Source organism: Rhea pennata, chromosome 13 (assembly GCF_028389875.1).
Source record: "Rhea pennata isolate bPtePen1 chromosome 13, bPtePen1.pri, whole genome shotgun sequence".
Taxonomy (NCBI): Eukaryota; Metazoa; Chordata; class Aves; order Rheiformes; family Rheidae; genus Rhea; species Rhea pennata.
Window position 1 is genome coordinate 12,995,148 of NC_084675.1, and position 25,187 is coordinate 13,020,334.

The window sequence follows — 25,187 nt, forward strand, 5'->3', positions numbered from 1 at the left end:
GGAGCCCGGCGGACTTGCACGGCCGGTGGCAGCTTGCACGACGTGTCTGTTGGGGCTCAAAGCCAGCTCGGACCAAGAGCACTACAGCAATTACCCTCTCACGGCTGGTCACAGTGATATATTAGTCAGCGGCAGCAGCAAATTCCTAACGAGTGACTTCTCAAATCAGAAAATCACCGTTGCCAGTTAATTGCTCGCCATTGCTGGGCCTGAGCAGAGAAGCTGGGCAAGGATGGGGTATCCCAGCTGCCGTGTTATCTCCCCGGCATGCGAATCCGGAAGCTCAGAGTGCCACGTGGCACCCGCTGGATGCCGGCACCACGAAACCCAAAACCTGCTGGGAGCCGCTTCCCCGACACAGCAGCCATCCGAGTGGAGAGGGCCGCCGTTCGGATTGCCCTTCTCTCCCGAGCCGGCCCACCTTTCCACGCACACACAGCTGTGGAAGCCCTGCAGCGTGCCACCCGGAGCGGAGGGCGCACGAGGACCACTGGCCATGCCTTGCGAAACAGGGAAGGGCTGCACACGTAGGTGTCGTGCCACCCTGGCAGTACTCCAGCAGCAACAATTATTCCTGCTTTTCTCTAATGCCACCATGATTTAAATAGCCCAAGGCTCTTCTTCTGCCCTAGGCGGGAGCACCCGCCTGACTCAGTGCTGCAAGGAAGTTGCCCCTGGAATATGAATCTCAGGCTACAATTTGATAACACTTTTTGCACAAAGACAAAACCTCTACCTGGCATGTAACAGTACTGTGTTGGCAGAAGGTATTTCAATCAATGGAAAAATACCTATCTTTTGTTAATCAGATAAGTCAGACTTAAAACTGCATTTAAAACAACAACACCTCCCTCCCCATTCTGTCTGCAGGGTCAAATTGCCCAAGGTGCTATTGCAGGGACAGCCTTATATGTGACACTTACAACTTTTAAAAGATTTCCTCTCAATCTCACAGCAAGGACAAACAACCAGAAAAGACGTTTCAGAAAACTACCTGGTCAAGAGTTACTCACCCCACCAAATCCTCTAAAGCGTTGCAGGATGTCGTTGTTGATGAAACAGGACTGCACAGGGTCGCAGAGGGCCTGGTCCAAGAGGTGGTTGATGAAGTAGATGCCCGGTTCGATAGTGAGCACCATGCCTGCCTCCAGTATCCGGGCTGTTCGCAGGCTCCTGAGCCCCGGCAGGTCAATGCGCTCAACCCCCTGTGAGAGAAACATCCGTTCTGACTGCAGGAACCCAACCCGTGGCTGTCACATCTCTGTCACATCATTCTCATTTAGCTTTCACGCACAGAGATTACTGGCTTTAAACTCAACTGCCAAACTCTTTTTGCACTGCAGAAATTCTGGCTTTAGAGATACTTGGTAGTTTTGGTCTTTACCATGTAAGATTTCTTTAGGGGGAAAAAAAACCCCTTACATTATTTTTTTCTGTAGCCTCCTTTCCAAAGTTCTTAGTAAAATATTTTAAGGGACCTGCAAGTCTTGAAATGCACTCTCTGCTTCATGGCTGAAATAGCTGAACTATGCAGAACAACTTCTCCATGGATATGCAAATGTTTATTCTCACTGCATGTTATTAAAATCACACATTTATGATCTTGATTCAGGAGCAATGAGTCTACACATGACCTCATAAAAGCAGCCCATTTAAAACTAAACTTTTCTCAGATTCAGACTTTCAGGCAACACGGTGCTGACTGATATTATTAAAAACTAAGTCAAAACAAGCCCCAACTAGCAAAACATTCTCTTCTTCCCAAAAGCTGGTAAAGCAAAATGATATATGAGGACACGCTTAGTCAAGGAATTAGAAATATTGCAAAGACTAGTTCAGGATATTAATTTTCTTCCGCCCAAATGTGCCAGGTATTGCAACATCTGAATAAATATATCTCAATCCCATCAGCTTTTAGAAAATCCTTTGCAACTGTAGCATAATTTCATCAATAAAATATGATGACCAGTAAACAGACCACAAGCCTGCCAGCCTGCAAGCATGTACACATGCTTCACTTCATGCATGAAAACACTTCCGCTACAGCCAGTGAGTTAAAGGCTAGCAGGTCTGCAAGATCAGATCTGCTTCATTTACCGAAAACACTGGTCTCTAGGTAGCTCTTACGGCCAAAGTTACGGTAATTTTCTGCACCCATAAGAGGGGGGGCTTCTTTCAGAAATCCCAACACTGTGACTGGTACCAGTGGGAAGAAATACTCCCTTTCTCCAGGATGAAGTGTGTTGCCTATCGCCGTCCCTGTGCAGTGGCTCACTCGTCCACACCAGCACGCAGGGCAGCAGTGGGTGACCACCTTGCACATCAGCTGTTAATTCTTCAACTATCAGCTGTCAATTAATTCTTACCACATCATCTGCTCTTCAAAGTGTTTATAAGCCTGTAGCACTACTTGCTCTCGAGCTCCACTTGCAGTTCAGAAAAAGCCAATTTCACAGGAACACTGCTTGCAAGAGCTGCTCTACAGTGCTTGCTTTGCTCTCACTGGTCACCCCAGGTATCTCGGTTTCTTTTTTATCCTTCACAGAGCTTTTCTTGTGCCAGTGCACGATATTGTACAGCAGCCAAGAATTTTGGAGCTAACTGGCTTGGACATCCACTCGTAGGACCACTCTGCAGAGATGCATTTGCAACTCTTGGTGCCCTTGCAAACCAGGCCGCTGGGATTCACCAACGCTAGTCTGACAGTTTGCACCATATATTTGATACATTTCATACATTTGATCTGAGTTTTTGCACAGGATTTTAAGATTATTCTGCATACTACACTAAAATTGGAAAGCATGACTTTGTCTTACTGAGGTTAGGAAATAGGAATGTTCTGATATTAACCAAGGCACTTTGCATTTATACTCTTATCAAAAATGAAAGACAATCAATATATTCTACATTTGAAACAATAACTGAGCTGAAATGGAGCAATTTTTCTTTTTGCTGCTGCCCCATGGGGTTTGGCATCTCCCACATTCATTGTAATGCGTAAAGGAAATGAGGGCATCCAATCTTGTGGATTAATCTCTCCATGAGCTGTAAACAATTAGATTAGTGTCTGGACCTTTCGGTGAGTTGCCAAGTATCTATCGGCTGCTTTACAACAAACAACTCATATTTCGCTTTTAAGTATACTCCTCTTCAATTCTATTTGTAAACTCTCTTTCTTAGGCAGTCAATCCAAGACAGATGCTAGAAAGACTAATATCCAGCAAGGCAAACAATGGCAAACATCCTCTGAAGGCAGTGCTGGCACCAAACGTGCATTTTTTGCTTGTGCTTAAAACAAATGAGGTTTAACACCAGGTGTGATGATCAAGTCTCAATGCCCACTTCATACATCTATGTACAGCCGTTAAAATAACGCATAGACATTTTGACTGGGCTGCTCACAGTGTGGTTCTGCTTTCGGGGCTTCGTCCAAGATACTAACAGCATGTTTGCAAGCAACGGGCAAAACCAGCGAAGTCACATTTGGAAACCTCCTTCACAAGCCTGGTCTCCCTCTGTGGTCAGTGATGAAGGGCAGGGTCCCTGAGGCACCCAAATATGCTGGCTCCCCCAAAAGTACTGTCTTATCTTCTCCAGAAGCAATTTAGAAACAAACAATTTCTGACATTGCCACAGTCCTGACTTGGCATTGCAGAAGAGAGCAACCGCAGCCTGTCTCACCATGAGGCTGTAGGAAAACCTGTGATGCTCTAAGGAAGAGCAGTGTAGGGAAGGGAGACGGCCACCAAGCTGAGGAGATGACACAACTTCTCCTTGGACAACACTGCTGGCTTAAAATGTACATGAGAGCACAACTCCAGCATCTCATGAGAGTGCTGACCTCTGAGGCAACTGCACTCTCCCCTGTGGCTACCACTTCCATCAGGCTGGGCAGCCAACACTTCTCCTTGGCCATCAGTTGACTTAGGCTGTTTACAAAAACTAGGACAAAAGAAATGGGGTTTTTTTTGTTTGTTTTTTGTTTTTTAATAACTGAAAAATCCCATGCACGTAGAAAGTGACAGGTCTGAAATAAGGACACTGGTGCTTCCTATAATGCCAAACTGATGGGAACAAAGTCTGGTAGGCAAAACCAGCACCAGCAGCTTTCTGTAAGAACCTCCCGCCACGGCCATGTTTTCTATTTTGTAAGGAGGCAACTTCCCTTTATTTTGCAGCTAAACAACTTTTTTTTCCAGCAATAACCATCACATTGTTTTGTAGTCAGATGAAATGAAGAGTAAAAATCTGCACACTGGAGCCACAGTTGCTGCTATAATTGCTATATCCTGGAGGCCTGGCCATGGATCAGGACCCTCTTGCACTCAGTGCTGTACAGCTGCGAAGCATAAGCTGGTACTTGCCTCAGAAAAGCGCAGAGAATAATCTAGAAAGCATTATCACCTGGGCATCTAAAAAGAGACTGCCAATGATATTTTGGGAAAACTGCTTTTCAAAGAGCTGTTCATTTTCCTATGTATCGCAGCAATAACCTATATCCAAAAGGGTTTTCTAAGACTGATTTGATTTGGAGGTTCTGCTCATATGCTGCAGTCGAGCCACTCGCGCAGGAAGCACGGATGTACGACACTGTCATTTGTGACTGTACTGCTGCCAAGAACATCAGACTCCAATTAATGGTTCATGTAAGGTAACAAAAACCAGCATGCCTAGGCAATAAGGACTATCAAGGGACCGAGAGAATTATTATGTAAACTGATTTCATTACTATGTAAGCAAAATAAAAGTTCAAATTAAGTTAAGTGGGCAGTAATATAAAATATAGATCTATTTTTAGAATAAGTAGGGAATTAGGAAGCATACAAGCATGCCTCTCCCCTAGTGAAGCGGCTATAGAAAACGAAAAGCTGCAACATCCCCAGACTAGCTCCGTGGGAGGAAGGATTAGCGCGACCGAGTGAGCTCGGTCCTCACCGTCCCGACGGCGGGCCCGCTCCCGCGCCAGTGGCCGCTGTGTGGCACGGGGACGGGCGAGCGCGGAGGTGCCGCGACGCCCCCCTTCCCGAAACGGGAGCTGCAGCGCCCAGCGCGCGTCACGTGCAGGTGTGTGCAGGCCAAAGCACCGCAGCTCTCCGTAACTCTCCACGCCGGGCCAAAGCCCCGCGCAGCAGCACAAACCACCCTCCGGTGCTTCTTCCACCTAACTCGTCACCGGCCTCTTCCGAGCCTGGGGAACAGACTGTCCCATCTAGACCACATCCAACACAGTGCAGTCCTAACTCCTTCACCAAGCTAACTTCAAATCAAGTATTTAAATTAGAATACTAACATTGTATTTAGATAATGTGAAAATCAATTCTAAAATAAAATCTCATTTCTTTCGTTCTCCCCTCTCCTCCCACTGTGTATACTCAACTTCTAATTAGCTCATTTACCGCAGAAAGAGCGGAGCCCTGTGCAGCTAATAAAATACAAGCCTTGAATTCCACTTAACTCGTCTCCAGGCCCCTTCTCTCTGAGCCCTTGTTTCTCTAGCTGAGCGCTGCTAATGAAGATCAGTTTATTCAGTCTGTCCTGCTCCTCCCGGCAGCCTGAGCTGCCGCAGTCACCTGGAGGAGCTGCAGCCCGCCGAGCCGCTGAGCTCGGCGGCAGGTTAGCCCGAACTCGCCTCGAGCACCGCGTACCGCTCGCAAGGCAGTGCTCCCACGGCGGCCACGGCTGGAGCTCGGAGGAGGCAGCTCGAGGTTAATATTGGGGGAACTGGGGGCACACGCTATCTAACTGGCTATTTTTATTGTAAATGTTTTTATTCTTTTCTCGGGTATTAGCTGTGGTATCAGGTTTAGGCTGCACAGTAATTCCTCTTTTCCGGCGGAGGGCGAGGGCGAATCGCCTGCCGTTTGCTCTAGGTAGCGCGGCGTGCGCTGCCCCGGAGCGAGCCGAGCTTCAGCCCGTCCCTGCAGCACCGCTGCGAGCATAAATTCACGTGCCGCTTTTATGTCTTGGATGTCGCTAGGCTCCACTGCTATCAGAATGAAAACAACAGAAGATACAGATTATAATTTTTCTTTTTTTCATGAAACCTCAGCATGAGAATAACAGGGAGACAGTAAACAAGAAAAGTCACGGAGCTAGCAACTCCAGCATGAATCTGGAAGTCGAGGAGGGTATTTAGATAGAGAATTCATAAAGAATTGCAAAAGCTGTCAGCAACACTGTTTTAAAGTGAGGTCAGTTGGAAGTATTGTTTTAAAATCTAATGGGCAAGGTTTTTGGTGGCACACAGAAAGCACACATAGGCAGTATTCTCACACGAAGGGGCTTTTTCTTTTGTGGCTCTTCTGTTACTAATATTAAATAAAATTGCATAGGAAAAATCCTGAAGTATACTGTGATACTTTTTATACCTTACTTTTGCACATAGCTGACATCAGGACATCGTTGTTTTTTCTCTCTACTGCACCTAGAGTGAATTGTTCAGACATGCACATGCTGTGTTAACTCTGCTAAAATTTCAGAAGATTTGGATAATAAATGTTCTGATCAAAACTCTCTTAGTACGCAAAGTCTTTTAAAACAAGTGCCAATTAGTAAAACAAACAAAAACTATCTCCTTCAAAAAAATTAACCAAAACAAATGAAACTCAAACCAAGCAACAAAAAACCCACGAGCACACCACCGACCTTCTCCGAGGAGGAGGGAAATCCTCCGATAAGACAGGCTGTGCCCTGCGCCGTGGCACTGCACTGAAACTGCGCCTGAGCCTTCCCTGCTCTTCGGCTCCCCCAGCCTCCCCGGTTTTTATAAACACTCAAACTCAAGCATTGATCCTCGTAGGAAAAGCTGCTGGGAACTGAGCAATATTCTGCACACACGCAAGATGCTGCAGCAGGGATAAGAAGATCTACTAATCTAATACTAGAAGGTGTAAAAAATCCCAGGGAAAGAAATCTTAGGCAGTAGAAAACTCTCCTAGTTGGTGGTTGGATCCAACAGATCAGCAACGAGCATTATAGATTTCAGCACTACCCTGTATGGAAGTTCCTGTAGAGTTGAAAGTTTTTACAATTTTTTTTTTGTGCTTGCACCTTGCTGGCCCACATAACCATGTCGTGACTCTGCCTAAAAGGAACCTAATCAAAAAGAGTGAATTTGAGGGGCTTCTCCTCAAAGCAGCAGGCTTCGCCTAATCTTTTCCCCAGGTATACAACTGATTACTAGAAAAAAACCTAAACCTAAAGCTGGTTAAAGGCCTTTTTACTCTGTGCTTATGTAAGTATAGTAAGTATGTGTGCCTGTTGTATTGGCTGTTTCATGTCTGCAAGCCCTGGATACACAAGGCCGCAGCAAGGCTTTGGCTTTGCAAGGTTATGACCAGCGAAGCAAACTGCATCGCTTGGGCTCTACATAAAAGCTTTAGGCTCCTTAATAAATTCACTTCATCCTCTGCTTCTTAAAGGGAAAAAAAAATCAATGCATCATTTGCAATGCTAGCCAAGGGGGAAAAAAAAAGAAAAAAGAAAAATGCTTCAGCATAAGGTAGGATACATAAGGAAAATGATTCTTGCCAGAACAGGAAAGGGAAGAAGATTATTCCCACATTCTCAAGCAGGTTTAGTGACCTAAATCTCCAGATAGTCAGGGGAACCTGGGAGAAAACTTTTTGCCAGGCACTGCTTGTGCACCTCTTTAAACAGTAAAGATGTTCCCCAAGCAGGCACAGTAATGGAAGGACATGGATAACTCTAGGATTAAAACAAGCCTCAACCCTTAATTTGATGATGGTGAATAGCAATGAAAGGACCAGCTTTTCATGAGACTAGAGAAATGAATAAAAATCAAACTGAGGTAAATCTTAACATTTCTGAAAACAAAACAAAATGGAACTCTTAATTCACAAGATTAGTAGCTGTTAACCTAATTTAAATTAACTGGCTTATTATTATAGAAGTCATAAAATGTACTTAGCATTCTTCAGAGCCTTACAATCAATTAATATAACATGAAATTGAATCAACTTGAGCATCTAGAGACATGGAACCTAGATTTAAATGAAAACTTCAGCCCTGTCTACCTCGGGGTCTGAAAATTTGGGATCACCTACCACACTTTCTCAGTTGAAATAGGCACAAATCCTCATTTATATCCCATATTGAATTTACCCAGAAACAAATGAAAGAGTGTGGGAAAACTATCTCCACGATTAAATTTTACAGCTGAAGCTAAACCCAGTGGAGTTTTCACCCTTTGAAGCTAGCTCTTTCTGACTCAGGGCCAGATTTGCTGAAGTGATTAGTACCACTGGGGCCGGATTTTCAGAACTGCTCAAGTTTTACTTAGACCCTTAGAAGAAGCAGCCAGATTTTCAAAGAAGTGTTCAATGCTCAGCTTCCCACTAGGAATAACACGGTACCCTACAGGAGACCAGATGCTCAAAGGAGCTCTTGACTGCTGAGTACTTCTGAAAACCAGGACATTTACTTAGGTGCTTAAAGGAGAAATATTGGAGGCTATATTCTTTCAAAAATCTTGTCCTAAAGTAGTTGCTATGCCACATTTACTGTTGGCTAAAACTGACTATCCTTTATTATGGCAATAAAGGAAAAGAAATGTTGTATTTTTTAATATCCCAGAATACCCCTTACAGAAAATGTGCAAACTTTTTACAGCATTTGTCAAAGAGGAAGAAAGTGCTTGTTCAATGCTGCATGTGAAAGCTGCTTACTGGAAAAGATGAAAATTTATTGCCAATTTTGAAAAAAAACAACCTTTGGCTACTAATGAATAACTAATCTAAGCTAACAATGTCTGGAAATAGTTTTTTTGGAACACGCAAAACTTTGTGACGGATAAAAATTAGGAAATTAAAGCTTATTGTATTATTCCAAATGTAACTGTTTACACTTGAGGAAAAATAATGGAATAATATCCACTTGGAAAGTTTTTATTTTTAAAAAATCCTTTGTAATACTCCCAGAAATTCCCTCAGCCAAAAGCAAATAACTCGCTTCTTAACCAGTTAGGAAAAAAAAAAAAAACAAAAAAAACATGATACTAGAGGCATGGGCTGCACAACAAACACACAAACAACTTCGTAAAATTCCTTGTAAAAATCTTGCTAGTTGGTGAACGTTTAAAATGCACCAAAATCATGCCAGAGTCTACCAGATGTCCTCAAAACACGCTTTTCCGGGGAGCAGTGAAATGCGGACCACGAGCCGTCTCGTGCGCACCGCGGCCGGGCACCACGCTCACGTGGGAAATGCTCACGTTGAGATTTGCCATGGGAAAACCGTGCCGAGGACAGTGCCATGTCCTAGCAAAGCTCGCCCGCCGGCAGGCTTTTGCTGCAGGGTTTTGTGCCGCCGGGTGCTCCAGCGCCCAGGCAGTGCCGCTGTGGGCCCAAGGTGAGGGAGCACAGGCACTGCGACGGGGACCAAGGGACGAGCGCGGCAGAGCTGGTGGCTTTTGAGCTCACACACGGCTTTCCCCCATACTCAGGGAATCTGTTACTTAGGATAAAATTTTGAAACTAATTAACCAGGCAAAACATATCATGAATTTTAGAATGCTGCTGCATGTCTACACCCACAAATAATTTCAATATCCGCAAGTATAGCGTCCTCTGTCCACACAGAGCATCAGTATTTTTATGTACCTTAAATGTCAAAGTGGAGAACTTAACCCATTTGAGAATCCAAGCACTAAATCTTAGATTCATCTATAACAGGTTGCATGTCCAAAATGGCAGGCAGATCAGACTGCTGTCAAAACCCACATTTTTTTCACACCCACAATTCTTCTTGCTTGTTCCTAAAACTCAGTTTACTCGCCACACAACCAAGGCTTGAACATGTGCCCAAGCCAAAGAAACTCCACTGAATTCAGCAAGGTTATTCACAAACACAAGCTAAAAGAAACTACGCAAAGGCACGCAACACTGGGCTCCGGGACTTTGGAGTTCATGAGCTCTCCCATGCACTACATCTCTTGCATTTTGCTGAATGCTGGTATTCGCACAGAGAGAGAATTCTCTTGGGAGAAGGAGGGAAGATGACAACCACCATCCTTTCTCTGCTAGCTAGCGAGGAAGCTTTAAACTCAGTACAGAGCTGCTTTTGATTTTTGTTTCATTTTCATTACATGTAAGTTTAATAGCCAATGCCAAAATATTGTCATCACAATATTGTGTATCAACAATAATTATATTGTAGTATTTAAAAATACAAGTATCCTCAAACACTATATACTTTTTCTTCCTGCTCTGCAAAAGACAAATCAGAAACATTAGCTGTCATGTAGCCTGTCCACCCAACAGAAACAAATTCCTAAGTGCTCTCAAGCCAGACCTAACAAACTCTTGGTTTATTTTTCAGATAAGAGAACTATCTTACAGAACAAAAAGAAAGAAGGACACAGATTCATTTTCATATTGCATTACTGAAAACCCTTAAAACCAAAATGCAACGCAAAGAAAATCCTTCTGAAATTGCTGCAAACTTCCTTTCTTTATTCAAACCTTAAGTTCAATTCTCCTCAGAGATTATTAATATCATTGCAAACATCTTACCACTGGGTACAGAATTATTCCCATTCTGCTTTCAGATCACACTCATGAACCATCACGTTAGCTCAAGAAAAAAAGATAATCATTCTGTGCTTTCTATAGATACCCAGACCACAAGAAATTATGCTTTTACATCTGCAAAGACAAGAAGACCTAACAGCCTTTGCCTTTTCATTTGCATTCCTGGACAATACACCTGTACTGGTGCCCACACTGGCAGTGGAGATCAAAGTTTGGACAGCGTGGTCCAGACAGGACAGGAGCCAGCATGTTTGCAGATGTCAACTGCCAGGGTTTCTCAGCCCATGTGCAGCGTTGGACTCTGCCAGCCTTGTCACATCTGGAAGGGGGCTATGGAGTGTGCCGCGGGCAGAGCACTGATCTCTGTGCCATGGCACAGGTATGCCTTCGTGATACACATACCCTGGTGAGCCAGGGAGGAAGGTCATAGCTTGCATAGATGTTCAACAGATCAAGAATGCCTGAAGAGCAGCATCAGTTGACTTCTCCCCATAAGCAATTTATGTTTTGATGAAATAATAGATCCCCTTAAAGTAAACTGCATAAAATACCACTTAAAAGAAACACACTGACTGTGCACATTTGCTCGACCTCAGGGAAGAGGCGACTGACTAACTGTGAAGTTAAGAGAAATGCTGAGCGACTTCAGAAGGGTTAATCTGCAAGGCAAGCAAGAATGGATTAACACTAACCTCTGGGTAGCCTCCAACGTCGTGCACGTCAATTCCAAGTAGGTGTCCAAGTCCGTGTGGCATAAATATTGCCCCCAGATGAACCTTCACCATGTCATCTACACTGCCTTTCAGAATGCCAATTTTCGTCAGCTCCTCCAGATGGACTCTGTCAGCCAGACGGTGCATATCAGGCCAGGCGACCCCTTGGAGAGCAGAAACGAGCAGCTCAGTTAACTATTGCTAGAAGTTTTTAAAGACAACTTTTAAGAAGCAGATGCAACACATGCACCCTTCATTTATAGAAAAGCAAAGGCAAAAAGAGCAACTACATTAGCACAAAAATACTTTAAACAGCACAAGTTATGCATGCAAAGCACAGAAAGCGACAGACGAGAAACAGCAGCATCTGGTAAGCTGGATTCGAACAAAAAAGGTTTTAAGACATCCAGGCATGTCTGTGCAGATGCAGATATATCAGTGAGTTTTCCAAGAGTATCAACTGGTAAAATGCAGTTGTTTAAAATGCAGAGCACAAGATGTTGCTATAACTATTATTTTCAATAGTGACTATATCCGTTAGAAGATTTGAGATGGCTAGTAGTTTTCTACGGACATAGAAGATTTAAGCCCACATCCTTCTGGCAATGACACTCTCCAGAAATTAACGATTCCCTTGTGTTAATGGGCTGTGTAAAACACAAGCCCTCTAATGCACATACTAAAACAGCATTACAAAATACTGTTGGTTGACTACAGACAGAGTGCCAGGAGACATTGGATTTCTATTATTTTGGTATAGGATACAATTTTGTTTGACAAACTGCTGGGGGGAGGAGGGAGGAAGAAAGCAGCCCTTTTGTTAGTAACACAGTACTGTCTTAATTAGTTCACCATGGCTTTGAGTCATCATCAACAGAGTGTTTGCACAGTCAAGACAACTAGGGCTAAGGTACAGTAAAAGAATATTTTGCTTGTTCTCTTTTGGCATGATTAAATTTAAAAAACCCAGCAATTTTTAAGGCTAAATTCTCATCAAGCTCCATATGTTTTACTCTGGTTAAGCACACAAGCTTTAGCATCTTGTGAACACTAACGTCACTTAATAATTACATTAGCAGTTCTTGTTAAAGGTACCGAAGGCTGAAATACAACAATCCTATGGGAATGCTTAAATAAAACCCCATCATGTGACATGGCCCTGATATAAAGGTCAGAAGCAGAGTAACAAGTAACAAGTGGTTGTTGAATATGCACACTGCCCATGCAGACACCAGTGCACCCTGCCACTGCCCCTAATATCACTACTGGAGCAGCTCAGCAGGTCAGTCTGGTGACGGGCAGCCTCCTCTTCTGCCCAGAGCAGGAAGAGTTCACACTTCATCACCTTTCTTGATATTAACTTAAATATTACCTTTTCTTTGAGCATCGATTGTATTGCAATGTTCACTACTCCAAATTCATCTGAAGTTATTTTATGGCTACTTCACAACAGGCTCCCATAAATTCAAATCATTACAGTCTATTGTACTGATAGTACTGATATCAGACTGGAATTATTACTGAATCATGGTCATTTTCCTGTTTATTCTGTAGTTGTAGGAATAGAGAATTCCTGTACACAACTCCCAGCTAAGCTTCTACACTTTGCAATCAACTGAAACTGCTCTAAAGTCTTTATTACTCTTTCTTAAGAAATGAGATGTTCTTCTGAGATCTCTTCCACGATTTTTTAACTAAGCATTACTATAAGTCTTCTATTTTTATCTCCATGACTGCAAAGCCATATATAATAATGGACTGTGGTCAACTAACTGAAGCTTCAACCTCTTTTGATATAAGCACCAATGTTGGAATTGTGTTGTTAGGAGACAAAACACAACCACAGCAGTGGATGCTCTATGTGAACTTAAAATGAAGCGTCTGCGAGGAGAAGTGAAGGTGAGGTGTCTGCCGTTTGCAATAAAGCTTCCCTCTGCAACTGTGCTGATAATATTTGTCCTAGTCCAGACCTACAAACTCTACTTATAAGCCTAGCTGTCTAAAGGACTGGCTAGCATATCTGCACTTAACTATATTTTAAGCAAACTAGTAAGTTTACTTGGGGTATGAAACTCTGCTAATCTGAACTCTCAATACTTGTGATAAGCATGCAAGGGAGGAAAAATCAATTGTCACAGCTAACTTCACTGATTACAAAATAAAACATCAAATACATATATCCATTCTTCTGCAAACCTTGAATAGAGTGAATCACTGATACTACTGCCCTAATTAAAAAATTGCTGTGGTTGTAACCTTTGAGCATCTCTGACCCCTGAGCAAAACCAACAGAACCCCTTTTTCCCCTGCCCTCTACCTTTCCTTTTTCCTCCTCAGTGAGAAGCAGCCTGACTACTTCCCTGCTCTGCTTCCTACTCACAGCACTCTGCATCCTCCTCCTGCTTCAGCTTACATCCATCTTACTTACTTCATTAGAGGTTGGGGACAACAAAAAGCTCCACTGCAAGAAAAGCTCCTGCAGCTGGATGAGAATTGGGCAGTTTTGGCTTCTCCCTCTGACCAGTGGTAGCACCCAGAGCAGAGCCTGCAAAAGCTATGGGACCCCTCTGCGACGTCCCTCCCGACCGGCGTGGGACCCCTCTGCGACGTCCCTCCCGACCAGCGTGGGACCCCTCTGCGACGTCCCTCCCAACCAGCGTGGGACCCCTCTGCGACGTCCCTCCCGACCGGCGTGGGACCCCTCTGCGACGTCCCTCCCGACCGGCGCCATCGGTTTGTCCCGGCCAGCAGAACTGCAGCGGCAGTCGCTGTGAACAGCCTAGGCGCAGCACTGGCAACAGGAAAATTAAATTACTGCTGCAGGTGCCCTGCTAAATAGCACAAATCTTGTTTTGCAAGTAAATAGGTATTAAAGTACAGTCTTAATTAAAACAAACAAACAAACAAACAAAAAAAGACCAAAAATGTTTTGATACACCATTTTTTCCCATTGTTTGGTTCTGTGTTTTATTCTAGTAAGACAGTGTGGTGCTATTTTTACGCTATTAGACAACCTCTTCCAAGCCACTTCATGCATTAAACATTGCAACCTGGAGAATTTTTATTCTATATGATTAAATCTATGTTGCGTTTGGAATATAGACGTTTTAACCTACAAGCATTGTATAATATAGTCAGATGTACATATGTATACTATTATTATTGTGCTAAGATAAAATATGAGTTTTTTTGAGCTAACTAGAGATAGTGAACTAAGTGGAAAGACCTTATGGCTCTTCAGTTAAAAAAACAGCAATATACTAGTATTGCTTGATATGAACTGATTCCCTCCATGCTAGGAATAAACTTTGATTATAGAGTGCAAACAGATTTTTCCCTCCACTTTTTTAAACAGTAATTTGACGAGGAAAGAAGCTCTAAATGCAAGGCTTTCTTCAAACATTTCCCAATACTTTTATAATCTGAAAAACATTAACTTTGTTAAGAGAAACAACTACTTTACAGTAATATGACAACTACTTAAAAGTACTGGACACAGTCTACTGAAGGAAGTAGACATCCTAAATCAAGAAAGATCTTTTAGTACATGTTTTATATATAAAAATATATTAATAAATTATATGCATTTAATAACAATAAGCAGATATACAACTCTTCAAATTTATTTAAACCTAGAATTTTATTAGTTATCTGGCAACTGAAATCCTTATATTACAATGGCCTATACAAAACTAGCCATCTAAGGGACTGGCTAGCATATCTGCACTTAACAGTATTTTAAGTAAACTGGTAAGTTTACTTGGCTTACAACAGTCCTCTGACTCTGGCTGATCTGATTTTCATATAGACATACTGAACTCTCAGTACTTGTGAGAAGCACGTAAGGGAGGAAAAATTAAGTATCACAGCCAACTTTCCTAGGAAAGCCATGAACAGATCTTTTGGGTAATCTCTTCTCATACAATACGCGATTCAACAAGCTGGATATGCCAGAGGACTTGAAGTGAGGATCTCTGTGTTAAAGCACAGGCACATCTATATTCTGTTCAAATATCTATGTGGATAATTTTAGTATGTTAAAACACAGAAAGCGATAATAAAGATGCCCTCCTGCACACAACCAAGGAACACCTCATCTGAAAAGACAACATTTTCAGACATGAAGCAAAACAATCAACCATCCAAAAATGAATGAAGAGCATCTTTTACAACGGGGGCTTTATTCACGGGGGCTGCCTTGGACAAGCCCCTGCCCGGGAGACGGCTCTGTCACCTGCTGCAAGCTGACACAGCAGAAGTCAAACACTGTGTTATCAGTTTTGTAGTGAGACAAAACAATTAAAAACACAACTGAAAAAACCAACTTGTAAAAATTCTACGCAGGCGGATCTGACATTAGTTGTGTGTGTTACTGCAACCGCTGACTGTTTTGCAATAGTGATCTGAACTAGCCTCACACCACCAATCACCCACTAAAACATTGTACTGATTTATTATGCAGGACCATTATTTTTAAGCTCTAGGGAAGTTTACCATAGCTGCAGACATGCTTTTTGTGTAAAAAGGTTAGTTCCACTACTATCTTTAAGCCAATTTCTAAACCAGTCACACCCCACCGATAGATGAGGTTTAGAAAGCCAGATTGGAAGGTCCTTGGACTTTGAAAGCTTGTACCAAAAGAAGCCTGCACTGGGGAAAATCTGCTGATGGTGTGTCTGCTCCATGCTGCATTCGCTGCCAAACAGACTCCGGGCAACGCGGGTCCTGCCCAGCCACCGGTCCACGGGAAAGCCCCGTGCCCGAGGCTGCGCCGCGGGCCTCTGCTTGCCGTGCAGCGTGCGCGCGGGCAAGAGGCCGAGATAGAAGCACCTTTTACAGCAACATATGCAATGGAAATATTTGAGATCCCTCGAATAAAGTCAAGCACACAGCATGGACCGGACAGCGGCTACGCCTGACACTGGAAGGCGACAGGCCGCGGATGAACCGCAGCGGCTGGGCACTGTTCAGAGGTAGCTCCCTTTCTAATAGCAGAGCAGAACTCTGCACAACTGTGATACACTGCATTCAGAAATGGCAAGAATAAGACGTTAAGTATACCACAAGGTCTAGTTTGACTTTTTCCCCATAACCTCAGTGTTACCTGATAATCTTAGATGTTATTGTGAATGACAAAACAGGAAAAAAAAAAGGATATTGTTTTACTTGAAAGTATTTCCTCTCTAATTTTCCATCTGCCAAAATCCACCAAAACTCAGATAGCACACTACGTTTAAAAGATTCAGGAACATCATATAAAGACATTGTCTCTTTGATCACACTGTAGTGCAGATTTTCATTTGAGAAAAAAGGAAAGGAATGGTTCCAGTGAAACGAGGAACTACATGTAATCTCTGTCCGTGAAGGTACATGCTATAACCGTGTAAACAGTAGAATTAAAAGGAGAATTTTTATAAAATATCACATTACAGTTGAGCCTAAATTGCCATTACCTCAGTGGTGTTTTCACTGCAGTGATTATTTTCTGGTGCTTTATTAGAACTATTCTAGAACATGAAGTAGAAACAGCATACAGAAGTAATTTAGAATTACTGCTTGGTATTTAGCCACTTTGGTCGGAGAGTGATCTGAAAAGGTCTAACAGGATTTTTTTGGCCGCTACTTAGGGTACTTTGTGGTTGTAATATGACAACGATTAAACCACAAATGATTTAGCAGGGTTTTTTGTTGTTGCTGGGTGGGTGTTTTTTGCCAGCACAGATGTCACAATCTTACTAAAAAAAATTGCTATGGCAAGGTTGTAGTAATTTCTCCCCAAATTGTGCTAAGGTTAAGGTTACATTTAATTTCTGAGTGTGCACAGACAAGGGCAAAAGGCCTGATGTCTCCTGGCAGTGCCACTAAAACGCAGACATAACATGCAATCCCTGTCCAGCCAGCAAACCCCTGGAGCAGATTAAAATCTGCCAACACACAGCAACCGTATCAGACATAAAACAATAGGTCCTTGAAAATTCTAATCAAATCCAGTTTAAAAACAACCCAAGACATCATTTAAATCATAAAAATGATCATTTCTTCCCTCTTCACTTGGAAGCTTGAGAAGAATTGGTTATATTTCTGATTTTCATGCTTTTCTCATGCTGGATGAAATATGAAACAGTCACTCAATGTTTTAGATTTGTTTCTTAAGGTGCCAGGTAAGATAACTCTCTGGTACAGACCAAGGTACCCCAACAACCAGCAGGAAATCAAAATTCTGTACTTAAACACTGACAACATTTGGGAAAGTTGGTCCTACCCTCAGTTTTATATATTGTGTAGATAATTACCTATAGGAGTCACAAGGTCAGCACAAGATGAATATATGGATGCCTATTTTTAGTGACCCAGTCTTTGGCTGTGTTTTACAGTGGTGGTTTGGCTGCTGTATGAAGAGAAGGTCCTGTTAGCTCTCCCACCCTAAACTAGTGGCAAGGGCTATGCTGAACTTGCTGCAGATGTATCCAGTACTAATGGCAACATCCAATCGTTGTTGGATGCCAGACTGCCCTCTGCTATCTCAAGCAATCGTCTGGACTTGCTCTACTGGACCCTCTGCCCCCGTGCTCTCGCAGCCGGCAACGGGGTGGCCCTCCACCCTCCAGACATGGTGAAAACAGGGGCCAGAAACAGATGCAGCTCTCTCTTTCTGCCTTCAGCAAAGTGCTCATGACTGCTACAGACATGCGCCAAGACCCAGTGCTGCAGCTCCAAAACAGGGCAGACTCCACAAAAGACATACCTCAGCCCTTCCTGTAAGATGTCTTCAGTGACAGGAGCAGGAATCACTGAAGAGAACCAGAGATGGCCACCACTGCCTCTGAAACTCCCATCTCTTCTTCAAGAGGTTGAAGAGCATCATGCTATTTGGTTGTGTTGTGATATTTCATTTGCATCAGCACTACAGAAATTTTAAGTGGTAAACCCCATCTTCCCCATTATAAACCCTGCATATGATGATCACCAATATCAGAGGGAAAAATCAATAGTAAGCCATGCTGGAATCTTAAGAAATGAAATATGAATAGATATAGATGTGGAGGAAGACGAGGGATTTTTTTTTCCATGCCTGGAAATATGCAACATTTTGATTGACCAGTACTGGCAGATTTGATGAATTTTGCTTCATAATACTTTCAAATAGGTGTATGTTGAAAAGAGGAGGAAAAAGATTGGTAGGAGGGGGGAAGACCATGGTATGGAAACTTATCTTTGAAGCTTAGAAAAGACTCTGTTTAGATAAGATTCAGTGCAAACAGAATAATCTATGTCTAGCAGGTTTGCACTCTGACAGCTACAGCTGACGCAGTGTCAAGACCAAAGGACTCGAACTTTGCACTTCAGCTCAAATTATAATATGGAACGTGCACATTTCCTGACTACTGAATCAAGAGAAAATTAGCGCAGACAACGTGAACAGGTTATTCCACCCAAAGTCAATGGACAAAAGGATTTTTCTTAAATAGTCTTAAAAATAATTAACAGAAGAAAGGTTAAAAAGTTGCAGCCGATTTAGACTCTAGTTCTGCAAGGACTTCTAAATGTATGTGCTTTGTGTAAGCAGCATCTTTGTGGAAAAATCCATGTATGCATGGATTTAGCTCAAAAGCTGCAGGTTTGCCCCCGTGCCCCTGCAGCTCCTGCAGGGAGCGTCCCACCAGAACGGGTGCTCCAAAAGCTCCACAAAAGTGCCTTTGGGGCAGAACAGCCCAGCTGTTTTGAAGCGCCTGCTTTTTTTTTTTATATATTTGGTAATAACTCAGTGTTATTTTTTTTTCACTGATGTTGCATGCTCACTGTATGCATGGGTCAGCTCCTGCAGATTAGTCACAAACAGAAAAGAACAGTTCCCAGAAGGTTTGCAGTGAGACTCTCCGTCTGAAATCTGGCATTTCAACAGATTGCTGCTTGCACACAGGGACTGGAGGATCTGCTCAACTGGACAGAAAGAATTGCCTTTTTCTTTCACCTCCTGCTGTAGGTTAATGCTATGCTGGGCAAGGTTACCTTGCACGCCTGACAGGGGGATCTCCAGTAATCAATGCCATCGTTTTTGTTTAGTAATACCTTGCAAGTTTTCTGAGACTCACTGATGGTCCGTTGTCCCTTGCCAACGTTATGGGCTGCGCACCCTTTCCTCCGTCAGTTGTTATATATTTATTTAAAGTGCTGGCTGATACTTTAATAGCTTATACTGACAAAAGTTAAATTAAGTTGCCACAGAAAGCTACACTGCCTTTTTCGGGTTCCTTGCAGAAAGCTAATGTTGAAGGGGAGACTGATTTCTGAACATTAACGCTCACAAGACAAATACAGCAAATCCCATTCAACAGAGAGGTTAGACTGCAGGCTGCAAATAGCGCTTTATAGCATATATTCGCAAGATTTACTTTCCAATTTGCCTTTAACACAGTAACACATTTTTAACTGCAAGGGCTTAAAGGAAAAAAAAAAACCCCAACGCACTGCGCTGTCATTCAATAGGTTTTGTGAATATCAAGTACTACTTATAACATGCCCTGAAAGCATTTGTTCTTCAGGGAAATTGGTATGAAATCTTCAACTTCTGTTATTAATGTTTTATGTCTAAGAATAATTGTCTTCAGATGTTACAGCAGATTAATAATGATCAGTAGCACTACCTAAAATATGCAAATTTGAGTGGGGATAATTCAAATGTACATCTTGGAATTATATAAGCTATAAAACAGACTTGTGTTTCCCCCTTTTCCCATTGTGCTGTCAAAAGGTCCAGATTAATTTTTTTCTAAAAATTCATCAAAATTAGCTACTGTTCTTATACAGCAAAGCTGACATTTTTGACAACTGTTACACTAAGTACAACTCTGCACTATGTAAGAATAAAATTGCTTATATCCAAAAAAATGCCCATTGCATGTAAATGAAGACCTTATACTTAACTTGGAAAAGATAAATAATAAAAAACAGTAACACAGAACAGCTACAATTACTTTCTCTAGGTGTATAAACTTTGATGATAGCTGAAAATAGTGACAAGTACTCTAATGTGGTATCTGAAAGAGTAGTAAACAAAAGAAAAAAACCCTGAATTCTTAAGCAGTTATAAAATTGTCATAGTCAAAGACAAGTTTTGAAGAAGTAATCTGAGTTTGCAATTTCTGAATTTGTGTATGTTCCTAACCACCACTGTGCTCAATTCAGCAACAGAAGTAGCTGCCAGTAATACGATCTGCTATGTCAAGTACCATAGCTACTAGCTCCCGTTAAATAGTTCTTTAATTATTTGGATTATTCTAATTCTGATCTTAGTGCTCTGCTATTAGAGCTAAATTCTCCATTCCTCTCTTTCTAGAGAAATGTTATTAAAATATAGAGCAGGGAATCATATTGCTACTTTGAATTCAGTTCATTGCTCTTTCTGCTGTATTAATTTGGTTATTTATGACAGCGGTACTTGCTCACTGAACCTAAATCCTCCTCAAAGTCCTACTGAAAGAGCCATGCCTCAATATTTAGACATCAGAATGTTTTCAAGCATACATACCATTCAAACTTCACGTTGTGTTGAACAGAATAGAGAGCATTCACTCTCAAAATCCCTAAGGTGCAGATCTACCTCTAGTAGCTTTACACTCTTCAGTAGCAGGGGAACATAGTCCTCCTTATAAACACTGGTAAAACACTGGAAAATAAAGAAATGTTTTGATTTGTCCTTCTAATTTACAACACTTCTTGGCAGGATGCACACATGGAAAACTAGCTAAGAAAGGCCTCCCTGTCATGGAGTGGGCCAGGAAGACACACCAGCTGGTGCTGGCTGAACACAGCTCAACTGCAATTGAGAAAACCAGGAGAATGGCACAAAACATGCATATAGCTATCCCTGTCTTAACAGAAAGGCATCAAAATGGGACCATAAACTCTGAAGGGTTCAGGCAACATTTCTCTGCATTGTACTGTACCGTGCAGAGCTTGGCCCTGAATCTACAAGTAAAAAGAAATGGCAGCAAGACAGGGTTACTGCTAACGCCAGAGCAAAGCTTCAGGCACCTATCCACGACTGCAACAAGTAGGACTCGGGCTGGTGAGCTCCTTGGCTAGAGCAGTGTCCCCTGCACCACAAAGCTGATTCATGTTTCCAGGATTAATAAAAAGATGTTTTATTTTCTTGACGTAAAGGTTTATATTTTTGGTTGCGTTTTTCTTCTTGTGGTTACCTGACAGCACTTTTTTGCTCAAGGATTACATGGCAACCCTGGTATCAATAAAATTTGCAATGGCTGATCTTTGACCACAAAAGAAAGGCCTTAAGGGCTAGATTGAGAGACTCTGTGTCTCTGTGTGGAGCTTGAGTTCTGGGAAAGTTATAAATCTTCCAGCCCTAATAGAGGCAGCTCCATCTGCCATTATCAGACATGCTGGTCCTGGGATGGAGATTTTTTCCAAGACATTTTTCAACAGTATTTATCACAAAAGCTAAGCCTGAAAGCCAGAGGCAACACATATTCACTCTTCTGAATACTAAAATGCAGAACCTGGGGAATATGCATATACTCCTAAGCATGAGTTCCAACTTGAAAAAATTCAGAGATACACATCCTATAGGGAGGCCCTATAGTAACGTCAGTGTCCCAAGGAGGAAAGTTTTCACACTGCATATAAACTGGCTTGGTGAACAACAACTTCTGTGCGTATTTGGAACAATTCTGTATTTCTCATTTTATTGAAACAAACAAACATCAATCAGCAAATATTCCCAGCTGCCCTGCTAATGTCTGAATGCAATTTCAGTTCAATAGGGACTTTGGATATACAAGCTTTTTAAATTATATAAACGTAGAGATAGGGAATTGAATGGTTGCCAACCTGGCCTTACTCAACTGTTCCTTGGGAACAGTTTGATAGACAAAGAGGTCTTTTTTTTAGCTGGAAATTAGGACAATAGACCTTACTGATCGAGGTGTTTTAATTCTTCCTCCCTCTCCCCCAAATGCTAACATGTATAAACTTAGAAAGTGATTCATGAAAGAGAGAGACTGAAAAAAGACAACTTTCTTTTTCTTTCTTTCTTTCTTTTTTTTTTTTTTTTTTTTAAAAATAAAACATAGACAAGCTCTGCAATAGTACCAGGAATGTTATGCACAACAAGCTCCTTTCCTGCCCCTCTCCGGTGACTCTCTGTTACCCTCTAGAGAAGACAGAAGGAGGAATGTCTGAAGTGCAATGCAAATGGAAAGTACACAATTGCTCCAAGATTTAGCTCATTAATCTGAAAGACTTCATCTGTTTATGATCTAGTGCATTAATCCAAAATAGTTTTAATTACAAAGCTTAAAAATACATTATTCTTATTGCTCCTCTATATAGTAGCTGCTTAAATTTGATAAACTTCAGTATTACCAATATACTGTCCTCATTAACTAGGGTTTAAATTTATAGAACTCTAATTCCTAACTTTGTCTAAATGTTCAACATAATAATCTAAATAAAAACCTTCAGAAATCACCTAGTAGGCTGGAAACAGTATAAATACTCAGCCATGTATTAGAGTGGGGGAAACCCCTCATCCATACGAGAACAGAGTGGCACTCAAACCTCAGTTTAAGTGTGAATGTATTCCACACGCTGAAACTGGAGCGTGTCTCTACAACACTATTCACTAGCTCGCAAAAGATCACCTCCTGCTCTGGAGCTCAACATGAGAACACAGTCATTGACCTTCATCAACATCATCTTCTTACATGACTGACATTTTCATTTGCACATTTCAGGTCATATTTAGAATCATGGAGTAATTGAGGTTAGAAGTGACATCTGGACAGTATCTGGTCAAAACCACAGCTCAAAGCAGGGCTAACTTCAAAGCTAGATTGTGTTTCTTCAGCAAATTGTCTCTTAGAGTTTTCAGAAAAGGACTTGCTGCTCTTTTATACATTTCTTCAAATAAATGTATATTAATGACAAAGAGCAAATGATACTGGTCTCCCAGGTGTAACTTGTGATAAATGATTCTTCCAGTTAATAAAGCTGTTTCATTGGCTTGTATTTAACTTGTGGGATTGGGATAATGAATAGAGGCAGACAGGAGACAGGATTTGGGACCAACGCACACATTCCCTGTCAAGTTCCATGAGTTTCTTCAAATCTTACTACATTACATTAAATACACTTAAAAAAAAAAAAAACGAAAAAAGAAAAATCAAGCCTGATGAATTTCACACTTGGAATCCAAAATGAGCCAGTAGCTTTTCCAGTAACTTCTTCACCCTGTCTGCCACTGGCCACAGAAGAGGAGCTGTTGCCCGCATCCGCACCATGAAGACGACGTGCAAGTGAACTGTTTGCTGAGTACCTGCATACTAGTGTGATGAGCACCGTGAGAACAGCTAGCGAGGACATGAGTAATTCTGGAGTCAGAGTGGGTTTTGAATAGTACGCAATAAACAGACGCTGGGCCATGCATGGAAGGGAAAGTTAAAATAAGATAGCGAGTAGCTGCTCATTAGCTGAGCTCTTTCTGTTACATGCATGGCATGAAGATATCCAGATGGAGAAATGATGGATGCATCTGCATTACTGTTTCAGATCCTATCATCTCTAGATGGGGAATCTCCTGATTGTCCCACTTACCAGTCTTTGACTTACACAGCGGAGTCTTGAAGTGCATGAACTAACAAAACTGAGCTAGGAGATGGGCTCCAGGAGTGAACCTAGTGTGCTTCAACCAATTTAGCTGCAATTTAGCAATCTAATCAAATAAAAAACAATGCAAAAGTGAAACAAATTAAGACACTAACTTCTAAGATTGGAATACTCAGTTTTACAATTTCACAGTTTTTTAATAGTTCTTTTTGTGTACAGTATCATGTAAAGATGAATTGTTTCTCAAATCACTGTTCTGAGTAAGAAGCAGATGATGCCTCAGACACCGAAGTGAATGTGTCAGTATTTTGCATATCCGCCCCTGCATTTTAGTTCTGTGGTGGAGTAAATTTAACCCAGATGGACTTGATCCATTAAGAATATCCCCTAAGTAGAAATGCAACATTCCTCTCTGACATACTGGATTGCAAGTCTGACTTTGTAGGAAAGAGACAACTGTCCCACTGCCACACAAGGCTTTTTTGATTCTCACTCCAGTGGCCAGCACCACTGTCTTTATAATACAACTGTGTTCAGTTGCTTCAAAAAGCTCATGTGATAGAACTGAACATGTGTTTCTCTGCTTGTATTTTAAACAGATTTCGTTTGTGGTAGGAGTTATGACTGTACTAAACTTGGTCTATAATCCTAGAGGGATTTTTTTTTTTTTTTTTAAGAACTTTCAGAGTATATTATTTGACTTGGAAGATAGGAAGATGCATATATGTGATCTGAGCTGTTTGCATTTTTGCACCCTGCATGGGACAGAATCGGATGCTTTTCTACAATACAATATGAAGTTTTGGAATTGTTTTAGTAAATTATGATGGCTGTTTATATATAACAAATATAAACAGCATATCTTAGGGGGTCTATTATCGCTCAGAAAATAACTTCACTTGAGAGTCAACTGGGTTCACCTAAAAACCCAATTAAAAAAAGACTCAAATCTCTGAACTATACACATCCATATAAAATGTTTAAGGTTACCAGCAAATATGTATCCTTCATAAACATAATTATATAACACAGTATTTAGCTGGTGAGTCTCCTAAAGTGCTTGCTCTGTATTTCACGATGAGAAAGACTCCAGGAATCATTAACCTCCTGAAGACGACAACTAGACATCCTCTGTGACTATCTGCCACAGCAAACAATTCTAGAGCTCAGGTGAAATAACATTTTCTACAGTTGCTGACTTTGCTGTTTAAATTCTTTTTTACATAGCTTGCCACATTAACGGTTATTATCATGTGAGCCAAGGCACTGGACTGTCTTTTTCCCTCCTTTGATCTAA

At 41.7% G+C, this 25,187-nt stretch overlaps 1 protein-coding gene across 1 annotated transcript in view; it reads right to left on the reverse strand.

The window, feature by feature from the left end:
* Positions 1-25,187, reverse strand: part of PEPD (peptidase D) — a 140,851-nt gene that overhangs the window by 7,230 nt on the left and 108,434 nt on the right. Inside the window, exons 13-14 of the mRNA XM_062586556.1 lie at positions 11,243-11,427; positions 1,014-1,205 (exon numbers count right to left, since the gene is read on the reverse strand). Of these exons, the coding sequence (XP_062442540.1) occupies positions 1,014-1,205; positions 11,243-11,427 (377 nt within the window). The remainder of the gene's footprint in view (positions 1-1,013; positions 1,206-11,242; positions 11,428-25,187) is intronic.